This window comes from Cucumis sativus, chromosome 4 (genome assembly GCF_000004075.3).
Source record: "Cucumis sativus cultivar 9930 chromosome 4, Cucumber_9930_V3, whole genome shotgun sequence".
NCBI classification, from domain to species: domain Eukaryota; kingdom Viridiplantae; phylum Streptophyta; class Magnoliopsida; order Cucurbitales; family Cucurbitaceae; genus Cucumis; species Cucumis sativus.
Genome location: NC_026658.2, coordinates 11,850,089 through 11,874,906, shown reverse-complemented (window position 1 = coordinate 11,874,906; position 24,818 = coordinate 11,850,089). Strand labels below are relative to the sequence as shown.

Genomic DNA, 24,818 nt, shown 5'->3' with positions numbered 1-24,818 from the left:
CCGATGCTGTTCCATACATCACTTGTTTACAATTCGAGTACACTAGCCAAAATCTAGAGTGTATGTGCTTCTTAAAGTCTTTAATATTGTATGAATTTGTTTTGAAATACAAACTAGGAATTGAGCATGTAATGTAAAATAAAGTACTATAGCAAGTCAAGATGGGTTCATATGGCAACATCTTATCACGTGGTTTCAATGTTTCAATTAATCAACAATTAATGTTCAAGTTTTTAATTGTCATCTAGAAATATACGAACTAAAAAGTACTTGGATGTTAATTATTTTGTGAATTTGGTTTACTAAATAACATACATCTCATGTTTCTAATTATGATTAAGATTGCCATTTTCTTACTTTGGCAACATTGTTATGGCAACCTCTTAGCTGTGACTTTGATCTTGGAAAGACTTACTAAATTATGTATGGATTTAGATAGTATCCATTTTAGCCTTAGTTAACTTTCAAAACATCCATTTTAATCAAGATCGAGAACTTTCAGCTAAAGACGTAGCCAACTAACGATTTTAGTATTTTGTAAAGTCTAACATTTATCAACTAATATTCATTTATCCAATACTCATCGGTCATTTCTGCTATATGTGCACCTTGGAATATAGTCTCATAGGAATCAAAATTTTGATAAGTTGGGAAAAGAATGGAAAATTTTAGGGACTAGAACAATGTAAATTTGTTTGAATAATTTTTTGTATAAGGGTGACATTCTTGCAAATTCAATACCTTGTCAAGTATATACATGAGAAGTTTTTTCTGCTCAATCTTTGAAGCCAAATTCATTATGCTTGATAAATTTATGAGTTCTGATTCTAACTGACTGACTGAGAGTAAAGTAAACAAGCGTATTGGAGTAGAACGATCTTTGTGGCTTGTGAGGAAGACGTAGGATAGGAAGCCAATTGGTGGCCGTAGATCAAAAGCTAGGATAATGGACTATTCTAACGTTGAATGAGTTCCTAAATGGCATGGTAGTAATGAGAGTTATTCCACTCGAATTGTCTTAGACCTGGAGGCTTCCCTTCAGCATTTGCTGAGTCCCTATGAAAGTACAAGGTCACCCTTAAAAACTTTCAGTTTTGAACAAGCAGCAGCCAGCCATTTCGTCCTTAGTGTTAAATCCACTCTTTTCTCAACTCACTCTAATTTGGTACATAAACAAACTCTGATCGCTCCATCTCTAATATTCATCAGTACATCAAAAGAACGATAAGTTTATTCATGGAGAAAGTTGGATGTAAGTATGTTTTCAGGATATGGTCCTTCATTTAAGTTAAAGCTTTGGGAATTGTAAATATGAGGTAAAAATGAAGTTCTCATCAAGTTAGATAGTGTTCTTGTTTAAATGTCTGGATGAGACTGATTCCATTGGATATTACCAGAATTGAACTTGAAGTTACGTGTTTGATGTTCCATTGGAACGTGATTAGAGAAAAAATGTTCCTTTAACAAAGGGTAATCTGTGTTTTATGTTAGACTTTCTTTTTATTAAAATTGCTTAAAATACAATCCTTGAGAGTATATTCAATAGCTATTCAATCCAGAAGTTGTCAAACAACTTTAGTTTTTCTAAAATAACATATTTTCAAAATTAATTACTGTAATAGTTAAACAAAAGATTCTTTCCCTTAGAACTTTTAAAGTGTGTCTAGTTACCTCTTAAACCTTGTCTATATTGCTCTTAATCTAGGTCTTTCCCTAGGATTTTAATGCAACATTTTAAAGTGCTCGTAATTAAATTTTGATATTTTTTTTAAATTATGTTAGATATCAAGATCCTGAAGAAGATGAATCAAAGTAGATTTGTAAGTTTATAAATAGTTTAAAAGTTGAGAAATTAAATTTGTAGTTTAAAAAGTTGGAGTAGAATAGTTTGTTAGCTCTTAAAAAGTTGGAGTAAATAGTCTTGTCGTGTAAAGATTCGGGTTCGTGGATATTTTACATTTAATTTATGTTTAATATATTATGAAGATGAGGGAGACGAAAACATGCAAAGCTGAAGAGGAGAAGAAGCGGATGGCTGACTTTGTATATTTCATAACCTTTGTCTATTTCAATCCCTTGGATGAAGAATTTAGCTTTGCCATACTTCACAATTTGAAACAGGAAACTGAATACTTTCTCCCTAACAGAACTTCAAGGTCTCTCTCTTCTTTTCGAAGTTTATTTTCAATTTTTTTGTGTGCTTCTCACATTGTGTATAGCATAATCTCTCTTTTCTTCCTTCTCTGTTTCCTTCTCCAATGTACCAAACTATCACCACCGTCTTCACAATCCTACACTTTAGAATCCGTCAAGCAACCATTTTTTCCTATTCGCTCGCATGGTAACCTTGTTAGCCCGAGTACATCTTACAGTTCTAGTCACTTGTATCCCCATGTTCATGTTTAGAATGCTGAACCTTTGTTCGGTTATTTGTTGCATCGATCCGTCTCCGTTAGAATTTGCATTCTCCACAATTTGGGTAAGTTATTGGAAATTTACATCATAGAGTGAAAATTGGAAATGGATTAAATTTAGTTTGTGAAGAAAGTGATTGATTTCTCTTCAATTATGTTTACGAGTCGAGGTTCGTTGCAACTTTAGTTTGACAAAAGGAAGCTTAACGTGTTTACAGGTTATCGAATAGAGTAAGGGATTACACATTTCTAACGGTGAACTGACGGACTCACCTCATAGATTTTGAATTGTGCTGTCTGTATAGTTACCTGACTGACGTTGAAGGTAAATGAATGAATCAAAACGATGATATATACATATGGATGTAGACTTCGGTGTTGAATGTATACTGTGAATGCACTGAAAAATATATATATATACATGGATTGATGTACGACGCTTTTGATGTTGAATGCATATTGGTGATTGTCTGGGATATATATATATATGTATGGAATGTAGACAGGACGACAATTGTAAGATTGTGTTTTGTAATGGAATGTGGATGTGATACTTGTTTGGAAATTTCTTGTCGTTTAGATTGGGTGTAGGTTATACTAAAGTTTAGGGCTGTGTACTGGTGAATTGAGGGGTGTTATAGACTTATATTGACGTTTGATTGACGTTATGTATTGATATGTTACTGGCTGGACATTGGGCTAAAGTGAGATAGGTATGAGCTATTTCAGGGTGTTAAGTGAAAGGATTATATGTTGAAGTAGCTCGGACTGTACTATGAATGAGTGTTAAGAATGTTTAGAATTGGATTGAGGGGAAAATTGTTGACGATTTCTATTCGGTAGTTACATCTTGCTGGGTGTCCTACGGGATCACCACCTGAATATGTGCATCCTTTGATAGTCACTAGAGCCTGATATTGTAGCAGTCCTTTCGAGAGCATTACTGACTGGATAGTTGTGATTATACTTGCAGAACAGTAGACTTGATTTATTGCGTCCTTTGAGGTGTTAGACTGATTAATGTGTATCCTACATGGTATCACCAAGACTGTGAACTGTGGTAGGGTACCCTCAATAGGAAGTTAGACAGTTTCTTTTTCCCCTAATGGGACCAATAAACGGGTTCTTCTTTAGTGTTTCATTGGTTTTTCCTTTGTACATGTAAGGTTGGTTTAAAGAATTTTGTTGATGGAACTGGAGTTTACGAACTGTTGTTTTGTAAATAGTACTTTTAAAGTTTTGGTCTATTTGAAATAGGGCCCGAACATATAGTTTGTTTTCTTTGAGTTCAGTTATGAGTTTCAAGTGAATTTTACATAAAGCTAATTTGTGTCAATCAAGGTCTCTTTGTCCAAATTAATCTGACTTCAACTTAGCTTCAGAAAAGTTGGATCGTTACAACAAATTCTTAAGTATTAATGGGTAATGAGATTTATTTGTACTTCATGTAATTAAAGATCGATAAGTTTAACTAGTTTTTTACGATAATTTACAGTGAGACATTACACGATCAGTTTACCAAACTATACAATAGAAATTCAACTTTACAAATGATTCAACACGATCGTGTGACCGATAACATAGACGATTGAGTTTACATCTTAATTCAATACGAATTGCACCAATATCATAATGATCGTGATAAACCCATGTTTCAACACGATTCAAATTTATTTTAAGTCAAATATTAGTCATTTACCGTTGTGTAAATGGTCGTTTATCACGGTTAATAGGATCGTTTAATGTAATATTATTTCATTGCATTCGATTTCGTTTACTTATTAACTAATGCATTAGTGTTTAGTATTATCAGTAGTTTGTACATATTTATTCTTTTATTCAGTAATAAATGTATAGAATCTCATGATTCTATTCTATTTCATTTTCTATTCCCAGAATTAAATAGACTTATAATATCTAGAAGATTTTTTTTTTTTTACAAACGATTATAATGGTACTCTTTCCGATTTAAGTTGTCTTTTTAATGGACGGTCAATGGAAGTGGATGTTAACTATGTTATGAATGAATTACTTAGTTGCTGAAATTTAATGGTACGAATGTCTCGAATCACCTTTAGATTCTCTACATTGTATTTAATATCGTAGAACAGATTCAATTGGATGGAGTAAGTAGAATTATCGAACAATAGACCGTTCATTGAATGATTAGTTGTCATTATGACAAGCTTCTTCAACAGGTTAGATTGACAGTTGCTTGATAGCATGCAGTTCAAGTTCATGTCTACTTCTGCCATCGTATTCATTCCGAAAGCAATTGTGCATAAGGCATGTACAAATGCTTGGAGTTAATATTAAGCAGAAAGCTTGGATGGGCAAAAGAACACATAGTAAAGATATTAAAAGGTGAGACAGTATAAATCATACATGTTAGATTCCAAGGAGTTCGAACAATTTGATAAGCCATTGGTTGAATCTACTCTCTAGGTATGACAAAAATGAGTTTCAAGTTGATATCTAGACATGAATTGACTATCAAATTGTGTAGACAGTGTAAATTTAGTTTTTAAAGATCTTAGAGAACTGACCTGTAGCTACCATGCTTAGCTTCAATTTAGAGATGTATTGGCAAACATGTGGTTATTGATGAAAGAAGTAAAGCTACTTTTAAGCAATGAAGATTGTGCTAAGTTTTGAACTTCTTTGGGCTTGAGAATCGTGTTAGCATGTTTTAGTCTATACCTAAAGTATTCTAAGATATATATTAACCCTTCGGTAAGGTTTTTTTTTTTAATGTTTGTCATCTCAGGTAGATATTAAATAGATTGCTATTTTTGTCTCATCGGTATTAGAGAAGATATGAACAATTCTATGTGTGCTTAGTTTCAGATAGATAGAGATAGATAGCCTATACGAATGTCTATTTGTCCATCTCATTGTAGTTATAGCGAGATAGGGCATTTTTTTTTTTTAGAGTTTCATCTCGTATATTTCGTTTTATGTATTAGGGCTTCGATGCCTAATTTATTGTATTTCGACTCGACAATACAAAGTAATGGAACTGATAGGCAAAATTTGAGATAAGTTGTTTGAGTTTGATTTCATATTGGTTCTAATTTGAAATATTCAATATTTATTATTGGAAAATTATGTATAATTAGTATAATCATACAGTGATACATTTAGCTCAATATAAAGTTTAATATCGTTATATGGATAACGTTGTATGTATAATTAAACTTTAATTTAGTTATTGAGATAAAAGTTCCATATTATGTAATATGACTTCAAATTTAACCCATTTAAGTTGATAATATGAAAAATATTTAGCACCTTTGAGTTGATTAATTAATTGAATCGAAGTGTTAGTTTAATATTATTTAAACATTCAATATTTGTTGGGATTTAATGCTAAATTAAGTATAAAACTTATAAGGTATTGGAGAGATATTCATTCAATAAGATTTAAATTTGGAAATATTAATTTATAATATTGATTTAATTTATATTATTAACTAATTGATTAATGGTGTAATTAGTTTAGTTGATTTTTTTGAAAAGGAGACAACTTCTTTATTAATATTAATATATTTTTAATAGTTAGATAGAAGCTCCTAGTACAAGAGAGTTATTCAATGAACCTGTAACCCCGGATCAGGGGGTGCACCTTGGCATCTCAACTAGAAAGACACCCCCAGAGCACCGTCATCATATCCAACTATGCTAGAACCGATAACAAAGCAGTCTTTTCTTAAGGCAAAACAAACATAAAAATCGCATTCGATTTGTGGCTTTTGATTGCAAAATAGTATTGTAACGACCTGAATGTGTTTCGAATGCTAAGCTGAAGTTAACTTACTTTAGATGACTAGATTCGTCTCTTTAACCTCCATCCTATAGCACTTTGTATAATCTTAAAAAAATTGAGCTATGTCTCTTCATTTTACAACATTAATAAGAGTGAGTTTTATATCGGGCTCTATTTCCAATAAAATTTTGGTAAAGTTGATAAAAGTATCGATAATAAAGATAAGGTTCAAGAACAACTAACACATCGTTCATGATCATGAAACCCAAAACAGTGCTCAAATTAGATCTATAAGAAAACTTGCAGCAATAAAAAAAATATAAGATGTATAAGTCAATTTGAAGGACATTTTCCTTATGGAGCAGTTTCGCAGAAAGGCCAAGACTTTTGGGAAACATTGGAAAAGGGTGATGGTTATAAACTTATACCCAGTAAGAGACCCACTACTGATCAAACTGGTTCACTGAAGAAAAATAAAATTGTTAACTTCCTACTTGGAGGTGCCCTCGCACCTTTAGATAAGTCTTGTGATCATGTAGAAATTACACATAATTCAGTCCAATGCCCTAAAGGACACAAATATTAGTAGTGCTCTTCAGAAAGCACATGTAAGTCTAGTGCTTTCGAAGAATGCACATGTCAGTCTATTGCTCTCGAAGAATGCACATGTCATTCTAGTGCTCTCGAAGAATGCACAACAGGTGGTGATCCTGTAGGCACCTGCAAGGCACACTACCCAATCGACAAAGCTAACAATTTTCCCTTAGTCCATTATAAACATTTAATCAATCCATTCCTAGTATAGTCAAACTACTTCATCATATCATCAATCCAACTTAACACACTTACGTTCAATCTATTCAATCTATCATAAAATCAGTTGATACTATAACAACACACCAGACAGTCAAGATATATATATATACATAACACCTTTCTTAGTTTACAAATACATTATCCATCGTATCTACTTCTATACTAGTCTGGCATAATATACATTTGTCATCATATCTACTTCTACATATTTGGTAAACCATACTAAGTCCAGAGATCCAAACAGTCAACACATTTCAAAACTTTCAAAGAGTCCAGTAATAGAAACCCCTTACTTTAATGTTACTTAAATTTCTCGAACGAAGGAAACCTAATACTAAGAATATGGAACTCAATTACTTTCACAATACTTTCGTTCATTTAATTTCCTCAATGTAAATTCTAGCTTTATTGGCGAACCGAACTCCAACAAATCTACAACTTAGTTGTGAATCCAAAGAACTCAAACGCTAACTTCAAGAATCAATTAACAATTTAACTAATTATCCAAAACTACAACCCAAGGATAATTACAATGTAAAACCACCACACTCACCAATACAACTTACCACAAAAATCCCAAAAATTAGAGTAAAATGGGGGCAACAACTTCGAATAACTGGAATCGACGCGTGTAATAGATCAGATCTAATCAACAAACGAAAAACAAACTTCAGCTTACAACCCATGGCTGAAGGTGAAGAGCCGCGCGACGGCACTTCAACAGACGTGACGGGCTCAGGTCTGTCGACGGCTGCTTCAACTAAGTAACAACGCGGTGAGATGATAGGTCAATCGGTGACGCTCCTCGTCACCTGGAGCAGAATGTGGTGGCGCAACGTCGAAGGAGCTACGCGCGAATGAATCACAGCTTGGCTGGAAAACAGAGGTGAGACGCGATGCCGAGAGTTCGAACTCACGACGAACGGTGCTTCGGCTTCAACGGAGACGAAGGGATCGGTGACGGCGTGGCCGGCTGACGTCCAAGAGTAATATAAAATGGCTAAGGGAGGCAGGTGGCGGTGGGCACGGGAAGAGGAAGAGTGAAGGAGAAAGAGATGGGGTTGCACGTGAATCAATAAAGAATTGATATTTTAAATTAATAATAACATTAATTCTATTATTATTATTTAACCTTTAGTATTAGTATATTTTTTCATAAAAGCCCCCTTCACTTCCTGCTAAATCCACACCACAACCAAATTCCTTAAAATCTTAATAAAATTTTAAAAATTTAGCTTGAGAGAAATACCTTGATATTGGGGGTGTTACATAGTTTCTCTCTAAATTTTTTTTTCATTCCAATTGTTTTCCACAAACCAATCTCATCTTCGAAGATAGGAAGGTCTCCAACGGGTGGTGTCCCCAATTCGGTGGATTATAGATTCAAAGACGTCAACAAGAGTCAGTTCTATGTATCTTTTAATTTAAAAGCATATTTAGTTCTTTATTTAGAACTTTGATTCTAAATATTGTCAATGTACTGGTATTTTGGAATTTTCAAATTAAAATTGATGAATGGTTTTGTAAAATCTTTCACTGCCAAGAGCTTTTATCCCTTTAGGGCACACATACCAATTAAACTAATGCAAGACCTTTGACAGTAGTTAATGGTAGCATCTCACAAAGTGGAAGTGGTTGGCTTACCAACGGAAGATTTTCAATCATTTCTAGCAATCCCTTTTCTGTTTGAGTATGACCTTCCATATTTTCTGCTATATTACTTATAGTTAATATCAAATGTGCATCTCTGCCATATATGCTAATATCACTGCCTGACTACTCTTGATGTTGAGGCGTTGTTCATTTTTGTTCCCTACACAGAAAAGAAAAAAAATTATTGTTGTTTATTTATAATCTAAGCAATTTTAAACAATATAAAGCGGTAACTAATGAATTAAACACTAACTGTTGAGTTTCTACAGTAGATTCTTGAAGATGTGACTCTTGAACAAATGGATTCTCATGGATGATCACATGTTTGTTATTTTGATGGTCATCATTCTTCCAGATTGTGATGACTAGAATCATCACGAAGATCATCATACATGTTGTTAATATCATCAAACAATTGATTCTGGTTCTAGTATAGAAAGAAAAAAGGATAAAAAAAAAATAGTTACAAAATGATCGTGTATCCTTAAGCAAACAATCGTGTAGAATATCTAAACGGTTGTTTTACCAAGGGTGATCGATATTTCAGATGGGATATGCGATCGTTCATATGTGATATGCGATCGTGTAAAGATATATCAAACCTTTGTTCTGTCAGAAGTCGTGCTAAGAAGAGTTGAAAGCTTGTAATAAGATCCATCAAAACTGAAAGATTTTACATCAAACACGTTCCTGACACAGTACTGCAGTATCAATGAGCATCAAATTACGTGAGATACATATTAGAAAATATCTAACTGCTCAGTTAATTTTTTATGGACATCAAATCACCTTTTTTCAAGCTTAAGGAAGGAAATGTCGGCACTATATATGTCAGAGTTGTGGCATTGCAATGGAAGTGCCAACACGAGGTGATACATGTGTGTCTTTCTGGGATGTAAATGCCACTCCCCGACTAGGACCAGCATAGTCTTAGGAGAGAAACATGCTAGGAATTGGAGTTGTGTCCTCAATTTCTCCAATTTTACGAACAAAAAACAAGTCGAATATGTACCAGAGATGCAACACTCTTTGTCATAAGAGATATAGCAACGTTTTTATGGGTCATTTTGAAAAATGGCAAAACTACTTTTTCTTTTAATTTTAGCAAATAGAATTTTTGCACGTGTGCATGATATTATTATATAAAATACCAAAATATTCACCTTCTCAAACAGTAATTATTTCGTTCTAACGTTGTAATTATAATTTATGTTATGCATTTATTAGCTTTTAATTATTTTTACCTGAAAAGATACATCCTTTTTCTTAATATCTCGGGACTCAACTAATTGATTCAAGATTTTAATTTTATTCATTTACAAAATTTCAAAACCTAATTAAATTTCAATTTCAAATAACAAAATTATTATTTTTTGAAATTTGAGAATCTCAACGATAGATTTTGTATCAAAATAACTTTAATTGAATTTCAAAATTAAAAAATATCAACTTGTACACTATTTTTATCTCAAAATAACATTAATGACTTGAATATCAAGATAATTGAATTATTATTTTAAATTGGGAGAAATTTACATTAACAAATATCAACTTGTTCGCACACAAGCACACGCGCACACGTGCACAACACACGCACGCAACACACACCCATCCACACACGCACACGCACGCGCACATATGCACACACACAAGGATGTGTAAATTAATTAAAGTTAAAAAACAAATACATTAATTATGTTTAGAAAGAGTTTTAAACCATGTTCATTTGACTTAATAACATTGATTAATTATAATTTCTATCAATATTGGCTTAAAACTGTCATTCGTTATTATCAATATAATGCGGTCTTATCCAATTTTACCAACAAAAACAAATCGAATATGGATCAGTAGATCTACACTCTTTGTCATAAGAGACATAACAACGTTTTTAGGGGTCATTTTGAAAAATGACAAAACTACTTTTTCCTTTGAATTTTAGCAACTAGCATTTTTTGCACGTGCATGGTATTTTATAAAATACCAAAATATCAACATTCTTCAACTGTAATTATTTCGTTTCTACATTGTAATTAATTTATGTTATGCATTTATCAGCTTTTAATTATCTTTTACTTGAAATAGATATATTAACTCATATCATAATATTTTTCTTAATATCTCGAGACTCAACTAATTAATTCAACATATTAATAACTTTATTCAATCATACTAATTTCAAAATAACCTAATTGAATTTGAATTTCAAAATAACAAAATTATTATTTTTCGAAATTTGAGAGTCTCAACGATAGATTTTGTATTAAAATAACCTTAATTGAATTTCAAAATTAAAAAATATCAACCTGTTCACTATCTTTATCTCAAAATAACATTAATGCCTTGAATATCATGATAATTAAATTATTATTTTAAAATTGGAAGAAACTCAACATTAAAAAATATTAACTTGTTCGCACACAAGCATAGAAGCACTGCGCACACACGTACACATGCACACTTACACACACGCGTGCACACGCACACCTACACATAGACACCCACAGACGCACGAACGCACGCACACACACATGCACACGCGCACGCATGCACACACACACACCTATCCACACGCGCACAAGCACACACACATGCACAAACGCACACACGCGTACGCACAAACGCACACACGTAAACACATACGCACACGCGCACAAACACGCACGCGCGAGCACACCCAAGCACACACGCAATAGCCCGTGCACACACACGCACGCACAAACACATACAAACATGCACACACCCACACACACATGCACACGGACACTCGCACGAACACACGCACATACACATACGCACACCTACCTACACGCGCACACGTACACAGCACATATGCATAAAGATGTATAAATGAGTTAAAATTAAAAAACAACTACATTAATTGTGTTTAGAAGGACTTTTAAACCATGTTCATTGACTTAATAACATTAATTAAACTATAATTTCTACCAATATTGGCTTAAAAGTGTCATTCGTGTAATTATTTCAATATAATGCGATTTTATCCAATTCTATTAGCAACAAACATGTCGAATATGAACCAGTAGATATACACTCTGTCATAAGAGATATAGCAACATTTTTATGGGTCATTTTGAAAAATGGCAAAACTTTTTTTGTTAATTTTAGCAAATAACATTTTTTGCACGTGCATAATATTTTATAAAATACCAAAATATTCACATTCTCCAACTAAAATTATCTTGTTTCTATATTGTAATTAATTTATATTATGCATTTATCAGCTTTTAATTATTTTTTACCTGAAAAAGATACATAAACTCATATCATACTTTTTTCTTAATATCTCGGGACTCAACTAATGGATTCAAGACTTCAACTTTATTTAATCTTACTAATTTCAAAATAACCTAATTGAATTTGAATTTCAAAATAACCAAATTGAATTTCAAAATAACAAAATTATTATTTTTCAGAATATGATAATCTCAGCAATAGATTTTGTATCAAAATAACTTTAACTGAATTTCAAAATTAAAAAATATCAACTTATTCACTATCTTTATCTCACAATAATATTAATGGCTTGAATATCAAGATAATTAAATTATTGTTTTAAAATTGGGAGAAACTCAACATTAAAAAATATCAACTTATTCACACACAATCACACGCGCACACACATACATACACTTGCACGCGCGTGCACCCATACACGCACACACACACGAACATAGGCACACACACACAAACACACACATGCACACGCACACCAAACCGCACGCACACAAATGCACACGCAAACACGCACACACCTACTCACGTACACATGTATGTGCGCATACACACACCCAAGCACACGTGGACATGCGCACACACGAGCGCACACACACACGCCCACTGATGGTTCAATTTCATCGATAGTTCCTATTTTTGCTGACAGTTTATTTTTTGCCATCGATAGAGGATCTTCCGACAGACCTACCTGACGGTGTGTGTTGACAGCTTAATTTCGTTGGCAAAAGAAAAGTTGATTAGTTTTTGAAGATTTACTGACGATATTTGTCATCGACAAAGGGTAAATTTCTTGTAGTGCATGTACGTCAAACATATCGAATTTGTTAAGTGTACCAATGAAGTATAACAAGTTTATTAGTGGTGTATCAAGTGTATCAAACTTATAAGTGAAGTCTTTAAGTGTATCAAACTAATCAAGTGTATCAAGGTCTCAGGGGTATCAAGTGTATCAAGAAGAATCAAGTGTAACGAGAAGTATTATGTGGAACGAGAAGTATTATGTGTATGAAGATGTTTCAGGTGTGTATCAAAAAGTATCGAGTGTATCAATGAGTACCGAGTGCATGAATTGTATCTATCAAATGTATCAAGTGTATCAGTAAGAAGTATCAAGTGTATCAAGGGGTATTAGGTGTATCAGACGTGTATAAGGTGTATCAAATGTACATCAATAACGAGGGCATTTGTGACATTTTACCTCTTGATGTGTGAGTTGGTCTTTGTTTTTGTCATTTTCTCAAATAATAAAGTATGTGTTCTATGGACTTAATTATTATAACTTATTTTGCCATTTTCGCAAGTGTCCCTTAATTGTAATACATGTATATGTGACATAATCTAATCAAACTAACTCATAAATGGACTTAATGTATCAAGAGGTATTAGGTGTATCAGACGTGTATAAGGTGTATCAAATGTACATCAATAACGAGGGCATTTGTGACATTTTACCTCTTGATGTGTGAGTTGGTGTAACGCCCCAAACTCGAAGGTATTTTATTTTAAGAGATTTTTTCGATTTGTACAAGATTTATTGTTTTGAAGAAAATATGTTGAAGGGGGGAAAGAAGATTTGAAAATGTGATAATATAATATATATATATATATTTATTTATATTTTTAGTTTTATTATTTAGTTTAAATAAAAGAAAAGAAAAAGAAATTTTATTATATATATATTTATTTATATTTTAGTTTTATTTTTATTATTTAAATAAAAGAAAAGAAAAAAGAAATTTTCCTTCCTTCTTCCTCCCGTGCGTCCTCCATCCCTTTCTCCTTCCCGTACCCTAGCAGCCGCACATCCCTCTCTTCTCCGTTCACCCAGTCGGCCACACAAGCTGCCGGTCGTTTCTTCTTCTTCTTTCCGGTCGTCTTCCTTTTCTCCTTCGGATCGAAACCGCCGCGCCCATTCGCTCACAACCGCCGTGCCTCTCCGCTCACAACCGTCGTGCTCCCTCGGAAAGCAAATCGTCGTCCAGATCTGCATCGCCGAGCCGTCTAGGTCCTCGCCGCCGCATGTGCTTCACCCTTGCAGTTCGCCGTAACCCAGATCCGTCGCTGCAATCGTCGGTCGGTTCGTGAAGCAAGCCGTACGCGTCACCTTGCAGCAGTCGTCCAGATCTGCGTCGCCGTGCCCATTCCTTTCCTCTCCGTTCGTGAAGACCTGCTGCGCAATCTCTGTCTCCGTCGAAGCCAAGCCCAGCCGCCGCCCGTTCCTTTCTCCTCCGTTTTCTGCACTGCGCGCGACTCTCCGACCGCGTCTGTCTTCACCTCCGTGAAGCCGTCGACGCATACATCTCGTGAAGTCATACACGGATCCAAGTCGATCTCTTCCTAAATTACGTGTCCCCTATCAAGTCGACGTTCTTCTGCTCGTTGTAAGACGGAGTTACGATTTGAAGCCGATTTTCTTTTCCAGTTGAGTCGCATTCAGTGTTGCTCTATTTACAGCCGCTTGATTCGTTCTTGATTGTCATTTTTGCCTCGCCGTGAACCATTGGGCTCATATTTGGGTAAGAACAAGTTATGGTTTTTGTTGGTTTCTTGGTTTTTGTTGAATGCTGCCATTGGATTTAATTGTTGGCGAAATGCTTAATTCTTGAAGGTACATCTTGATTCAGTGAGCGAATCCTTGATTTTCCAAAAGGTTGAAGTGGACTTGATTTTCCACTTCTTGGGTAAGTTGTGGAATTTACATATGGGGTAATTTGAATGGTTGAAACTATTTAGAAAGATGTTGATTTTATGATTGATTATGTTTAGGATTTGATTCATTGGATTTAGTAGATTGAAGAACTTGCATAAAAGTGAGGTAAGGGATTTTATTTTCTACTGGACTCACCTATGCTTTTGAATTGTAATGTTAGTCACCTCTGATTGAGTAAATGTGTTGAGACATATATATATACGTATGGATGTAGGTTCGGTGTTGAATGTATACTGTGGATGACTGAAAATATATATATACACATGGATTGAAGTAGACTTGATGTTGAATGCATATTGTGATTGTCTTGGAATATATATATATGTGTGTGGATGTAGACAGGACGACAATTGTAGATTGTGTTTGTATGAGATGCGGATGTGAACTTGTGATTGTCGTTTAGACTGGGTGTACGTTATACTAAAGTATGACTGTGTGCTGGTGAACTGAGAGGCGTTATGACTATATAGTTTGATTGACTGACGTATTAGTATGTTACTGACAGACATTGGGCTAAAGTGAGATAAGTTGACTGTTAGAACGTTGAGTGAAAGAACTTTATATTTTGAAGTAACTGAAAGATGGTACGAATGGATTGAGGGGAAAAATTGTTAGCTTTTATTGGGATGTGTGCCTTGTAGGTGTCCCACGGGATCACCAATTATTCTGCACCTTCGGGAGCATTAGACTGATATGTGTTTCTGCAGAACACTACACTGAAATGTACGTCCCTCGGGCGTTAGACTGAAATGTGCATCCTACGGGATCACAAGACTGCGACTGTACAGGGTGTCCCAATAGAATGTTAACAATTTATTTTTCCCCTGACGGGACCAGTAGAGGGTCTCTTACTGGGTATTTTTATACTCACCCTTCTTATGTTTAATTTTCAGGCAAAGGTAATAAAGGCGGCAAACCGGCGAGGGGCAGGAAGGAAGTGTGATTGCCATAGGAAATGTGTTATTTTGCTTCCGCTTATTGTTTTTTTTAGGTTTAAGACGTTGTATTGAAACTTAGCTTACAAACTTTTATTTGTAAATAGTACTTTTTTTAAGTTTTTGGAATATTTGAAAATCAGGTTTGACTTAAAGTTGTTTTTCAATTGGCTTACATTTCATTTTGTATCAACCAAAGTCTTTTGTCAAAAATTAACGACCTCGACTTACCTAGAAAAGTTGGGTCGTTACAGTTGGTCTTTGTTTTTGTCACTCAAATAATAAAGTATGTGTTCTATGGACTTAATTATTATAACTTATTTTGCCATTTTCGCAAGTCCCTTAATTGTAATACATGTATATGTGACATAATCTAATCTAATAATCAAACTAACTCATAAATGGACTTAATCGATCTCATGGACCACAAATTCTTCAATTACTTGCAAATTTGGTGAGTTCCTTCAAACGGTGGGCGAAGAGCTTAATTTTGAGAGAGAGGAAAAGTCGTGAAGAGTATTTGCGAGAGAGGGGGAACGTCGCCAGAGAGCATTTGCGAGAGAGCTAAAGACAGTGACGATGTGGGATGAAGTAAGGTTTTTTTCGGTCATTGTTCACAAGTGGGATGAAAGCTTCGAATTATTTGTTTTAAATCAAAAAGCGTATGATTGAAGGAAAACATTGATTTTTTATTAGGGTAATTTTTAATGACACATAATTTATGCCATTATTTACAATGCGAAAATTTTGTCAAGAAAACTCAATTTGTGTCACAAAAAAATTTGTATTTTTATTTTTAACGACACATTTTATTCCCTCATATCTTTTTTTCTTGATTTCAAGTGTCATTAAAACTTATATTTCTATTTATTCGACGAAAGTGGCTAGATTGGTGGGTTTGACGGCGAAGGCTTGTTGTGGGAGCAACGACAACAGTGGTTGGAGTGTGGAATCGACGACGACAAGTGGCAAAAAATTGGAGGGCAAGGGTTCTTCATAACGACTCGGTAGCCCACTTCGAACTTTTTTGAAATTTGAGGTTTTTTCATTTGAAATTTTTTTTAATGACAAAAGAATTGTTAATTAATGACGAAAAAATTGTTTTGAAATAAATTAAATTGTGTCAATATGATTGTTTTAAGAAATAATCCATATTTTTATTTTCAACAACACAATGTACCTCATCCCACCTCTTTTTTCTTTATTTTCAACGACACAATGTCTTGATTAAAATCCATTTTTCTAGTATGACTGAAAAAAAACTGGACAAAATCATAATATCTTTGATAATTAAATCACCAGTTGGTCTCTTACTGGGTATTTTTATACTCACCCTTCTTATGTTTAATTTTCAGGCAAAGGTAATAAAGGCGGCAAACCGGCGAGGGCAGGAAGGAAGCGTGATTGCCATAGGAAATGTGTTATTTTGCTTCCGCTTATTGTTTTTTTTAGGTTTAAGACGTTGTATTGAAACTTAGCTTACAAACTTTTATTTGTAAATAGTACTTTTTTTAAGTTTTTGGAATATTTGAAAATCAGGCCTGACTTAAAGTTGTTTTTCAATTGGCTTACATTTCATTTTGTATCAACCAAAGTCTTTTGTCAAAAATTAACGACCTCGACTTACCTAGAAAAGTTGGGTCGTTACAGTTGGTATCAGAGCCTAAGTTTTAGGTTCTGTAGACTGACTTACGATGTAAGTCTATGTTTTATGTCCCTATGCCTAACGCGACCCTTCGTCTCTCGTCAGGTATGCTTTATGCTTATATGTATGGTTTATTTGCATGACTTTGCCTAAATTAAACTAGATTGCATGACGATAAAGACTTCTTATGCTTATGATTAAGACTTTTTAAAGAGTGTTGTTGGTGGATAATAGGAATTATGCCGCCAAAGAGAGGTGTACGTAGAGGAGGTCGTAGAGGCCGGGTAGAGGAGCAGGTCGTAATCAACCTACTGAGGGTCAAGCTGAATAGCGAATTCCTACTGCACCCGTGACTCATGTTGAGTTTGCTGCACTGTCTGCTCACATGGAGCAGAGGTTCACGGAGCTTATGACGGCTATAGCTCAGAACCAGCAGGCACCTGCAGTTCCACCTGCACCTGTGGTTCCCCCTGTACCAGCAGCTCCACCTGCACCAGCAGCCCCTCCTGCGCAAGGATTGGCTGCACAACAGCCGCAGACATTACCGAACCAACTTTCTGCTGAGGCGAAACATTTGAGGGACTTTAGGAAATATGACCCTCAGACGTTTGATGGGTCACTAGAGGATCCTACTAAAGCTGAGTTGTGGTTGTCCTCTGTGGAAACCATATTTAATTACATGAGATGTCCAGAGGAGCATAGAGTTCAGTGTGCTGCTTTTCTTCTGAGGGACAGAGGTATTATCTGGTGGAGAACTACGATGCGTATGCTAGGTGGAGATGTGAGACAGATTACCTGGGATCAGTTTAAAGACTGCTTCTATACCAAGTTTTTCTCGGCTAACCTTAGAGACGCCAAAAGCCAGGAATTCTTGGAATTGAAGCAAGGACATATGACAGTCGAGGAGTACGACCAGGAGTTTGATATGCTGTCGCGTTTTGCCCCTGAACTTGTTGGTAATGAGCAGGCTAGAGCTGATAGGTTCGTCAAAGGATTGAGAGATGAGATTAGAGGCTTTGTGCGAGCACTAAAGCCCACTACCCAGGCTGAAGCGCTGCGCCTGGCAGTGGATATGAGCATTGGGAAGGATGAAATTCGGGCAAGGAGTTTTGATAAGGGATCGTCGTCTGGTCAAAAGAGGAAAGCAGAGCAGAGAACTGTGGGAATTCCTCAGAGGAACTTGAGATTAGGCGATCCTTTTTGCAGTTTCCAGCAGAGTTCTGGCGGGGCAGGAGACACTACTCGAGAGAAGCCACTATGCAATACGTGTGGGAAACACCACCTGGGTCGTTGTTTGATGGGAACGAGAGTCTGTTATAAGTGCAAGCAAGAGGGACACATGGCTGATCGATGTCCCTTGAGATCTACTGGGGCTGGACAGAGCAGTCAGGGAGCGAAACCTCCACAGCGGGGTACAATCTTTGCCACTAATAGATCATAAGCAGAGAAGGCCTGCACAGTGGTGACAGGTACATTACCAGTGTTAGGGCATTTTGCCTTGACCTTGTTTGACTCGGGGTCTTCTCATTCATTTATTTCATCGCTTTTTGTGACGCATGCATGCTTAGAGGTGGAACCCTTAGATTATGTTTTGTCAGTGTCTACACCGTCTGGAGAAATTATGTTGTCTAAGGAAAAGATTAAAGCATGTGAAATTGAGATAGCTGGTCGTGTGCTGGACGTAACCTTGTTGGTATTAGATATGCGTGACTTTGATGTAATTTTAGGTATGGATTGGCTAGCTACTAATCATGCTAGTATTGATTGCTCTCGTAAAGAGGTTGTGTTCAGTCCCCCTACCGAATCTAGCTTTAAATTCAAGGGGTAGGAACAGTAGTACTGCCTAAAGTAATCTCAGCTATGAAAGCTAGTAAACTGCTCAACCAGGGTACCTGGAGTATTTTGGCAAGTGTGGTGGATACTAGGGAAGATGAGACTTCCTTAACTTCAGAACCTGTGGTAAGAGAATACCCAGATGTGTTTCCAGAAGATCTTCCAGGACTACCGCCACATAGAGAGATTGATTTTGCCATTGAGTTGGAGCCAGACACTACTCCCATTTCTAGAGCCCCTTATAGGATGGCTCCTGTCGAGTTGAAATAACTGAAGGTACAGTTACAGGAGTTGCTTGACAAAGGCTTTATTCGACCTAGTGTGTCGCCTTGGGGTGCACCAGTATTGTTTGTGAAGAAGAAGGATGGGTCGATGCGTCTTTGCATTGACTATAGAGAGTTGAATAAAGTAACAATCAAGAACAGATATCCTTTACCTAGAATCGATGATTTGTTCGATCAGTTACAGGGAGCCACGGTGTTCTCTAAGATTGACTTACGGTCAGGTTATCACCAGTTGAGGATTAGAGACCGTGATATTCCTAAGACTGCTTTTCGTTCGAGGTACGGACATTATGAATTCATGGTAATGTCTTTTGGTTTGACTAATGCACCTGCAGTATTTATGGATTTGATGAACAGGGTGTTTAAGGATTTCTTAGACACTTTTGTGATAGTCTTCATTGATGATATTTTGGTTTATTCCAAGACTGAGGCCGAACATGAGGAACACTTACATAAAGTGTTAGAGACTCTTCGAGTCAATAAACTTTATGCTAAATTCTCTAAGTGCGAATTTTGGTTGAAGCAGGTGGCTTTTCTTGGTCATGTGGTTTCCAGTGAGGGAGTTTCTGTAGACCCTGCAAAGATAGAAGCGGTTACCAGTTGGTCTCGACCCTCTACAGTTAGTGAGGTTCGTAGTTTTCTGGGTTTAGCAGGGTACTACCGGAGGTTTGTGGAGGATTTTTCACGTTTGGCTACTCCCTTGACTCAGTTGACAAGGAAGGGAACTCCGTTTGTTTGGAGTCCAGCTTGCGAGGATAGTTTTCAGAACCTTAAGCAAAGGTTAGTTACTGCACCGGTCCTTACAGTACCAGATGGATCCGGAAGTTTTGTGATTTACAGTGATGCTTCCAAGAAAGGACTGGGTTGTGTTTTGATGCAGAAAGGTAAGGTGGTTGCTTATGCCTCTCGTCAGTTGAAGAGTCACGAGCAGAACTACCCCACACATGATTTGGAGTTGGCAGCAGTGGTTTTTGCATTGAAGATATGGAGACATTATTTGTACGGTGAAAAGATACAAATCTTTACTGACCATAAGAGCCTGAAGTACTTCTTCACTCAGAAGGAGTTGAATATGAGACAGCGAAGGTGGCTCGAGTTGGTAAAGGATTATGACTGTGAGATATTGTACCATCCTGGTAAGGCGAATGTGGTGGCTGATGCTCTTAGTAGAAAAGTATCACATTCGGCAGCACTCATTACTAGACAGGTACCATTACATCGAGACTTGGAGAGAGCTGAGATTGTAGTATCTGTGGGGAGAGTCACCTCACAGTTAGCTCAATTAACGGTGCAACTGACTCTGAGGCAGAAGATTGTTGATGCTCAGAGTAATGATCCTTATTTGACTCCGGAGAGACGTCGCCTTGTTGGAACAGAGCAGACTGATGAGTTCTCCATATCCTCTGATGGTGGATTGATGTTTGAGAGACGTTTGTGTGTGCCAGCGAACAGTGCAGCTAAGATTGACTTACTAGATGAAGCCCATAATTCTTCATTTTCCATGCATCCTGGTAGTACGAAAATGTATCAGGATCTAAAACGATTTTATTGGTGGCGGAATATGAAAAGGGAAGTGGCGGAATTCGTTAGTAAGTGTCTAGTATGTCAGCAGGTTAAGGCACCTAGACAGAAACCAGCAGGTTTGTTACAACCTTTAAGTGTGCCAGAGTGGAAGTGGGAGAATGTGTCGATGGATTTTATTTCAGGGCTGCCTAAGACCCTGAAGGGTTTCACAGTGATTTTGGTTGTTGTAGACAGGCTTACGAAATCGGCACATTTTGTACCAGGGAAATCCACTTATACTGCTAGTAAGTGGGCACAGTTGTATTTAACTGAGGTTGTGAGACTGCATGGAGTGCCTGTATCGATTGTTTCTGACAGGGATGCACGGTTTACTTCCAAGTTTTGGAAGGGACTTCAGACTGCTATGGGTACGAGATTAGATTTCAGTACAGCCTTTCATCCACAAACTGATGGTCAAACTGAACGTTTGAACCAAGTTTTAGAGGATATGCTACGAGCTTGTGTTCTAGAGTTTCCAGGTAGTTGGGACTCTCATCTACATTTGATGGAGTTTGCTTATAACAACAGTTTCCAGGCTACCATCGGTATGGCACCATTTGAGGCTTTGTATGGTAAATGTTGTAGAACCCCTATTTGTTGGAGTGAGGTTGGTGAACAGAGGTTGATGGGACCTAAATTAGTTCGGTCTACTAATGAGGCTATTCAAAAGATTAGAGCACGTATGCAAACAGCGCAGAGTAGACAAAAGAGTTATGCAGATGTACGGCGAAAAGACCTTAAGTTTGATGTGGGAGAAAAGGTATTCTTGAAGGTAGCACCTATGAAGGGTGTTATGCGTTTTGAGAAGAAAGGGAAGTTAAGTCCTCGTTTTGTTGGACCATTTGAGATCTTAGAGAGGGTTGGTGTTGTGGCGTATCGCTTGGCATTACCACCATCACTCTCTGCAGTCCATAATGTTTTCCATGTTTCGATGTTGAGGAAGTATGTGGCCGATACATCTCATGTCGTGGACTATGAACCCTTGGAGATTGATGAGCATTTGAGCTATGTAGAACAACCTGTGGAGATTCTGGCTAGAGAGGTAAAGATGCTTCGTAATAGAAGCATTCCATTAGTACAGGTTTTGTGGCGGAATCATCGAATTGAAGAGGCGACATGGGAGCGAGAAGAAGAGATGAGGACTCGTTATCAAGAGTTATTTCAGGATTAGAACTTTCGCCTTAAGGAGGGAAGAATGTAACGCCCCAAACTCGAAGGTATTTTATTTTAAGAGATTTTTTCGATTTGTACAAGATTTATTGTTTTGAAGAAAATATGTTGAAGGGGGGAAAGAAGATTTGAAAATGTGATAATATAATTATATATATATTTATTTATATTTTTAGTTTTATTATTTAGTTTAAATAAAAGAAAAGAAAAAGAAATTTTATTATATATATATTTATTTATATTTTAGTTTTATTTTTATTATTTAAATAAAAGAAAAGAAAAAAGAAATTTTTCCTTCCTTCTTCCTCCCGTGCGTCCTCCATCCCTTTCTCCTTCCCGTACCCTAGCAGCCGCACATCCCTCTCTTCTCCGTTCACCCAGTCGGCCACACAAGCTGCCGGTCGTTTCTTCTTCTTCTTTCCGGTCGTCTTCCTTTTCTCCTTCGGATCGAAACCGCCGCGCCCATCCGCTCACAACCACCGTGCCTCTCCGCTCACAACCGTCGTGCCTCCCGCGTCAAAGCAAATCGTCATCCAGATCTGCATCGCCGAGCCGTCCAGGTCCTCGCCGTCGCTTGTGCTTCACCCTTGCAGTTCGCCATAACCCAGATCCGTCGCTGCAACCGTCGCCGGTTCGTGAAGTGCCGTACGCGTCACCTTGCAGCAGTCGTCCAGATCTGCATCGCCGTGCCCATTCCTTTCCTCTCCGTTCGTGAAGCCCTGCTGCGCAATCTCTGTCTCCGTCGAAGCCAAGCCCAGCCGCCGCCCGTTCCTTTCTCCTCCGTTTTCTGCACTGCCGCGTGACTCTCCGACCGCGTCTGTCTTCACCTCCGTGAAGCCGTCGACGCATACATCTCGTGAAGTCATACACGGATCCAAGTCGATCTCTTCCTAAATTACGTGTCCCCTATCAAGTCGACGTTCTTCTGCTCGTTGTAAGACGGAGTTACGATTTGAAGCCGATTTTCTTTTCCAGTTGAGTCGCATTCAGTGTTGCTCTATTTACAGCCGCTTGATTCGTTCTTGATTGTCATTTTTGCCTCGCCGTGAACCATTGGGCTCATATTTGGGTAAGAACAAGTTATGGTTTTTGTTGGTTTCTTGGTTTTTGTTGAATGCTGCCATTGGATTTAATTGTTGGCGAAATGCTTAATTCTTGAAGGTACATCTTGATTCAGTGAGCGAATCCTTGATTTTCCAAAAGGTTGAAGTGGACTTGATTTTCCACTTCTTGGGTAAGTTGTGGAATTTACATATGGGGTAATTTGAATGGTTGAAACTATTTAGAAAGATGTTGATTTTATGATTGATTATGTTTAGGATTTGATTCATTGGATTTAGTAGATTGAAGAACTTGCATAAAAGTGAGGTAAGGGATTTTATTTTCTACTGGACTCACCTATGCTTTTGAATTGTAATGTTAGTCACCTCTGATTGAGTAAATGTGTTGAGACAATATATATATACGTATGGATGTAGGTTCGGTGTTGAATGTATACTGTGGATGACTGAAAATATATATATACACATGAATTGAAGTAGACTTGATGTTGAATGCATATTGTGATTGTCTTGGAATATATATATATGTGTGTGGATGTAGACAGGACGACAATTGTAGATTGTGTTTGTATTGAGATGCGGATGTGAACTTTGTGATTGTCGTTTAGACTGGGTGTACGTTATACTAAAGTATGACTGTGTGCTGGTGAACTGAGAGGCGTTATGACTATATAGTTTGATTGACTGACGTATTAGTATGTTACTGACAGACATTGGGCTAAAGTGAGATAAGTTGACTGTTAGAACGTTGAGTGAAAGAACTTTATATTTTGAAGTAACTGAAAGATGGTACGAATGGATTGAGGGGAAAAATTGTTAGCTTTTATTGGGATGTGTGCCTTGTAGGTGTCCCACGGGATCACCAATTATTCTGTACCTTCGGGAGCATTAGACTGATATGTGTTTCTGCAGAACACTACACTGAAATGTACGTCCCTCGAGGCGTTAGACTGAAATGTGCATCCTACGGGATCACAAGACTGCGCGACTGTACAGGGTGTCCCAATAGAATGTTAACAATTTATTTTTCCCCTGACGGGACCAGTAGAGGGTCTCTTACTGGGTATTTTTATACTCACCCTTCTTATGTTTAATTTTCAGGCAAAGGTAATAAAGGCGGCAAACCGGCGAGGGGCAGCAAGGAAGTGTGATTGCCATAGGAAATGTGTTAGTTTGCTTCCGCTTATTGTTTTGTTTTAGGTTTAAGACGTTGTATTGAAACATAACTTACAAACTTTTATTTGTAAATAGTACTTTTTTTAAGTTTTTGGAATATTTGAAAATCAGGCCTGACTTAAAGTTGTTTTTCAATTGGCTTACATTTCATTTTGTATCAACCAAAGTCTTTTGTCAAAAATTAACGACTCTCGACTTACCTAGAAAAGTTGGGTCGTTACAGTTGGTCTTTGTTTTTGTCACTTTCTCAAATAATAAAGTATGTGTTCTATGGACTTAATTATTATAACTTATTTTGCCATTTTCGCAAGTGTCCCTTAATTGTAATACATGTATATGTGACATAATCTAATCAAACTAACTCATAAATGGACTTAATCGATCTCATGGACCACAAATTCTTCAATTACTTGCAAATTTGGTGAGTTCCTTCAAACGGTGGGCGAAGAGCTTAATTTTGAGAGAGAGAAAAAGTCGTGAAGAGTATTTGCGAGAGAGGGGGGAACGTCGCCAGAGAGCATTTGCGAGAGAGCT

At 36.7% G+C, this 24,818-nt stretch overlaps 1 protein-coding gene and 3 long non-coding RNA genes across 4 annotated transcripts; 3 read left to right on the top strand and 1 right to left on the bottom strand.

The window, feature by feature from the left end:
- Positions 1-8,490: 8,490 nt before the first annotated feature.
- LOC116403481 lies at positions 8,491-8,993 on the bottom strand. The gene is made up of 2 exons (XR_004216245.1): positions 8,903-8,993; positions 8,491-8,809 (listed from the first exon to the last, which is right to left on the bottom strand). It is a non-coding gene; the product is annotated as an uncharacterized LOC116403481 (long non-coding RNA).
- Positions 8,994-13,638: 4,645 nt separating this feature from the next.
- On the top strand, positions 13,639-15,702 carry LOC116403160. Its single transcript, XR_004215763.1, has 4 exons — positions 13,639-14,423; positions 14,516-14,588; positions 14,674-14,722; positions 15,511-15,702. It is a non-coding gene; the product is annotated as an uncharacterized LOC116403160 (long non-coding RNA).
- A 239-nt stretch (positions 15,703-15,941) lies between these two features.
- On the top strand, positions 15,942-17,103 carry LOC116403161. Its single transcript, XR_004215764.1, has 2 exons — positions 15,942-16,559; positions 16,908-17,103. It is a non-coding gene; the product is annotated as an uncharacterized LOC116403161 (long non-coding RNA).
- Positions 17,104-17,484: 381 nt separating this feature from the next.
- Positions 17,485-24,394, top strand: LOC116403159. The gene is made up of 2 exons (XM_031883648.1): positions 17,485-18,666; positions 24,210-24,394. The coding sequence occupies exon 1, from the start codon at positions 17,583-17,585 to the stop codon at positions 18,636-18,638; it is 1,056 nt and encodes a 351-aa protein (XP_031739508.1). The 5' UTR covers positions 17,485-17,582; the 3' UTR covers positions 18,639-18,666; positions 24,210-24,394.
- The last annotated feature ends 424 nt before the right edge of the window (positions 24,395-24,818 follow it).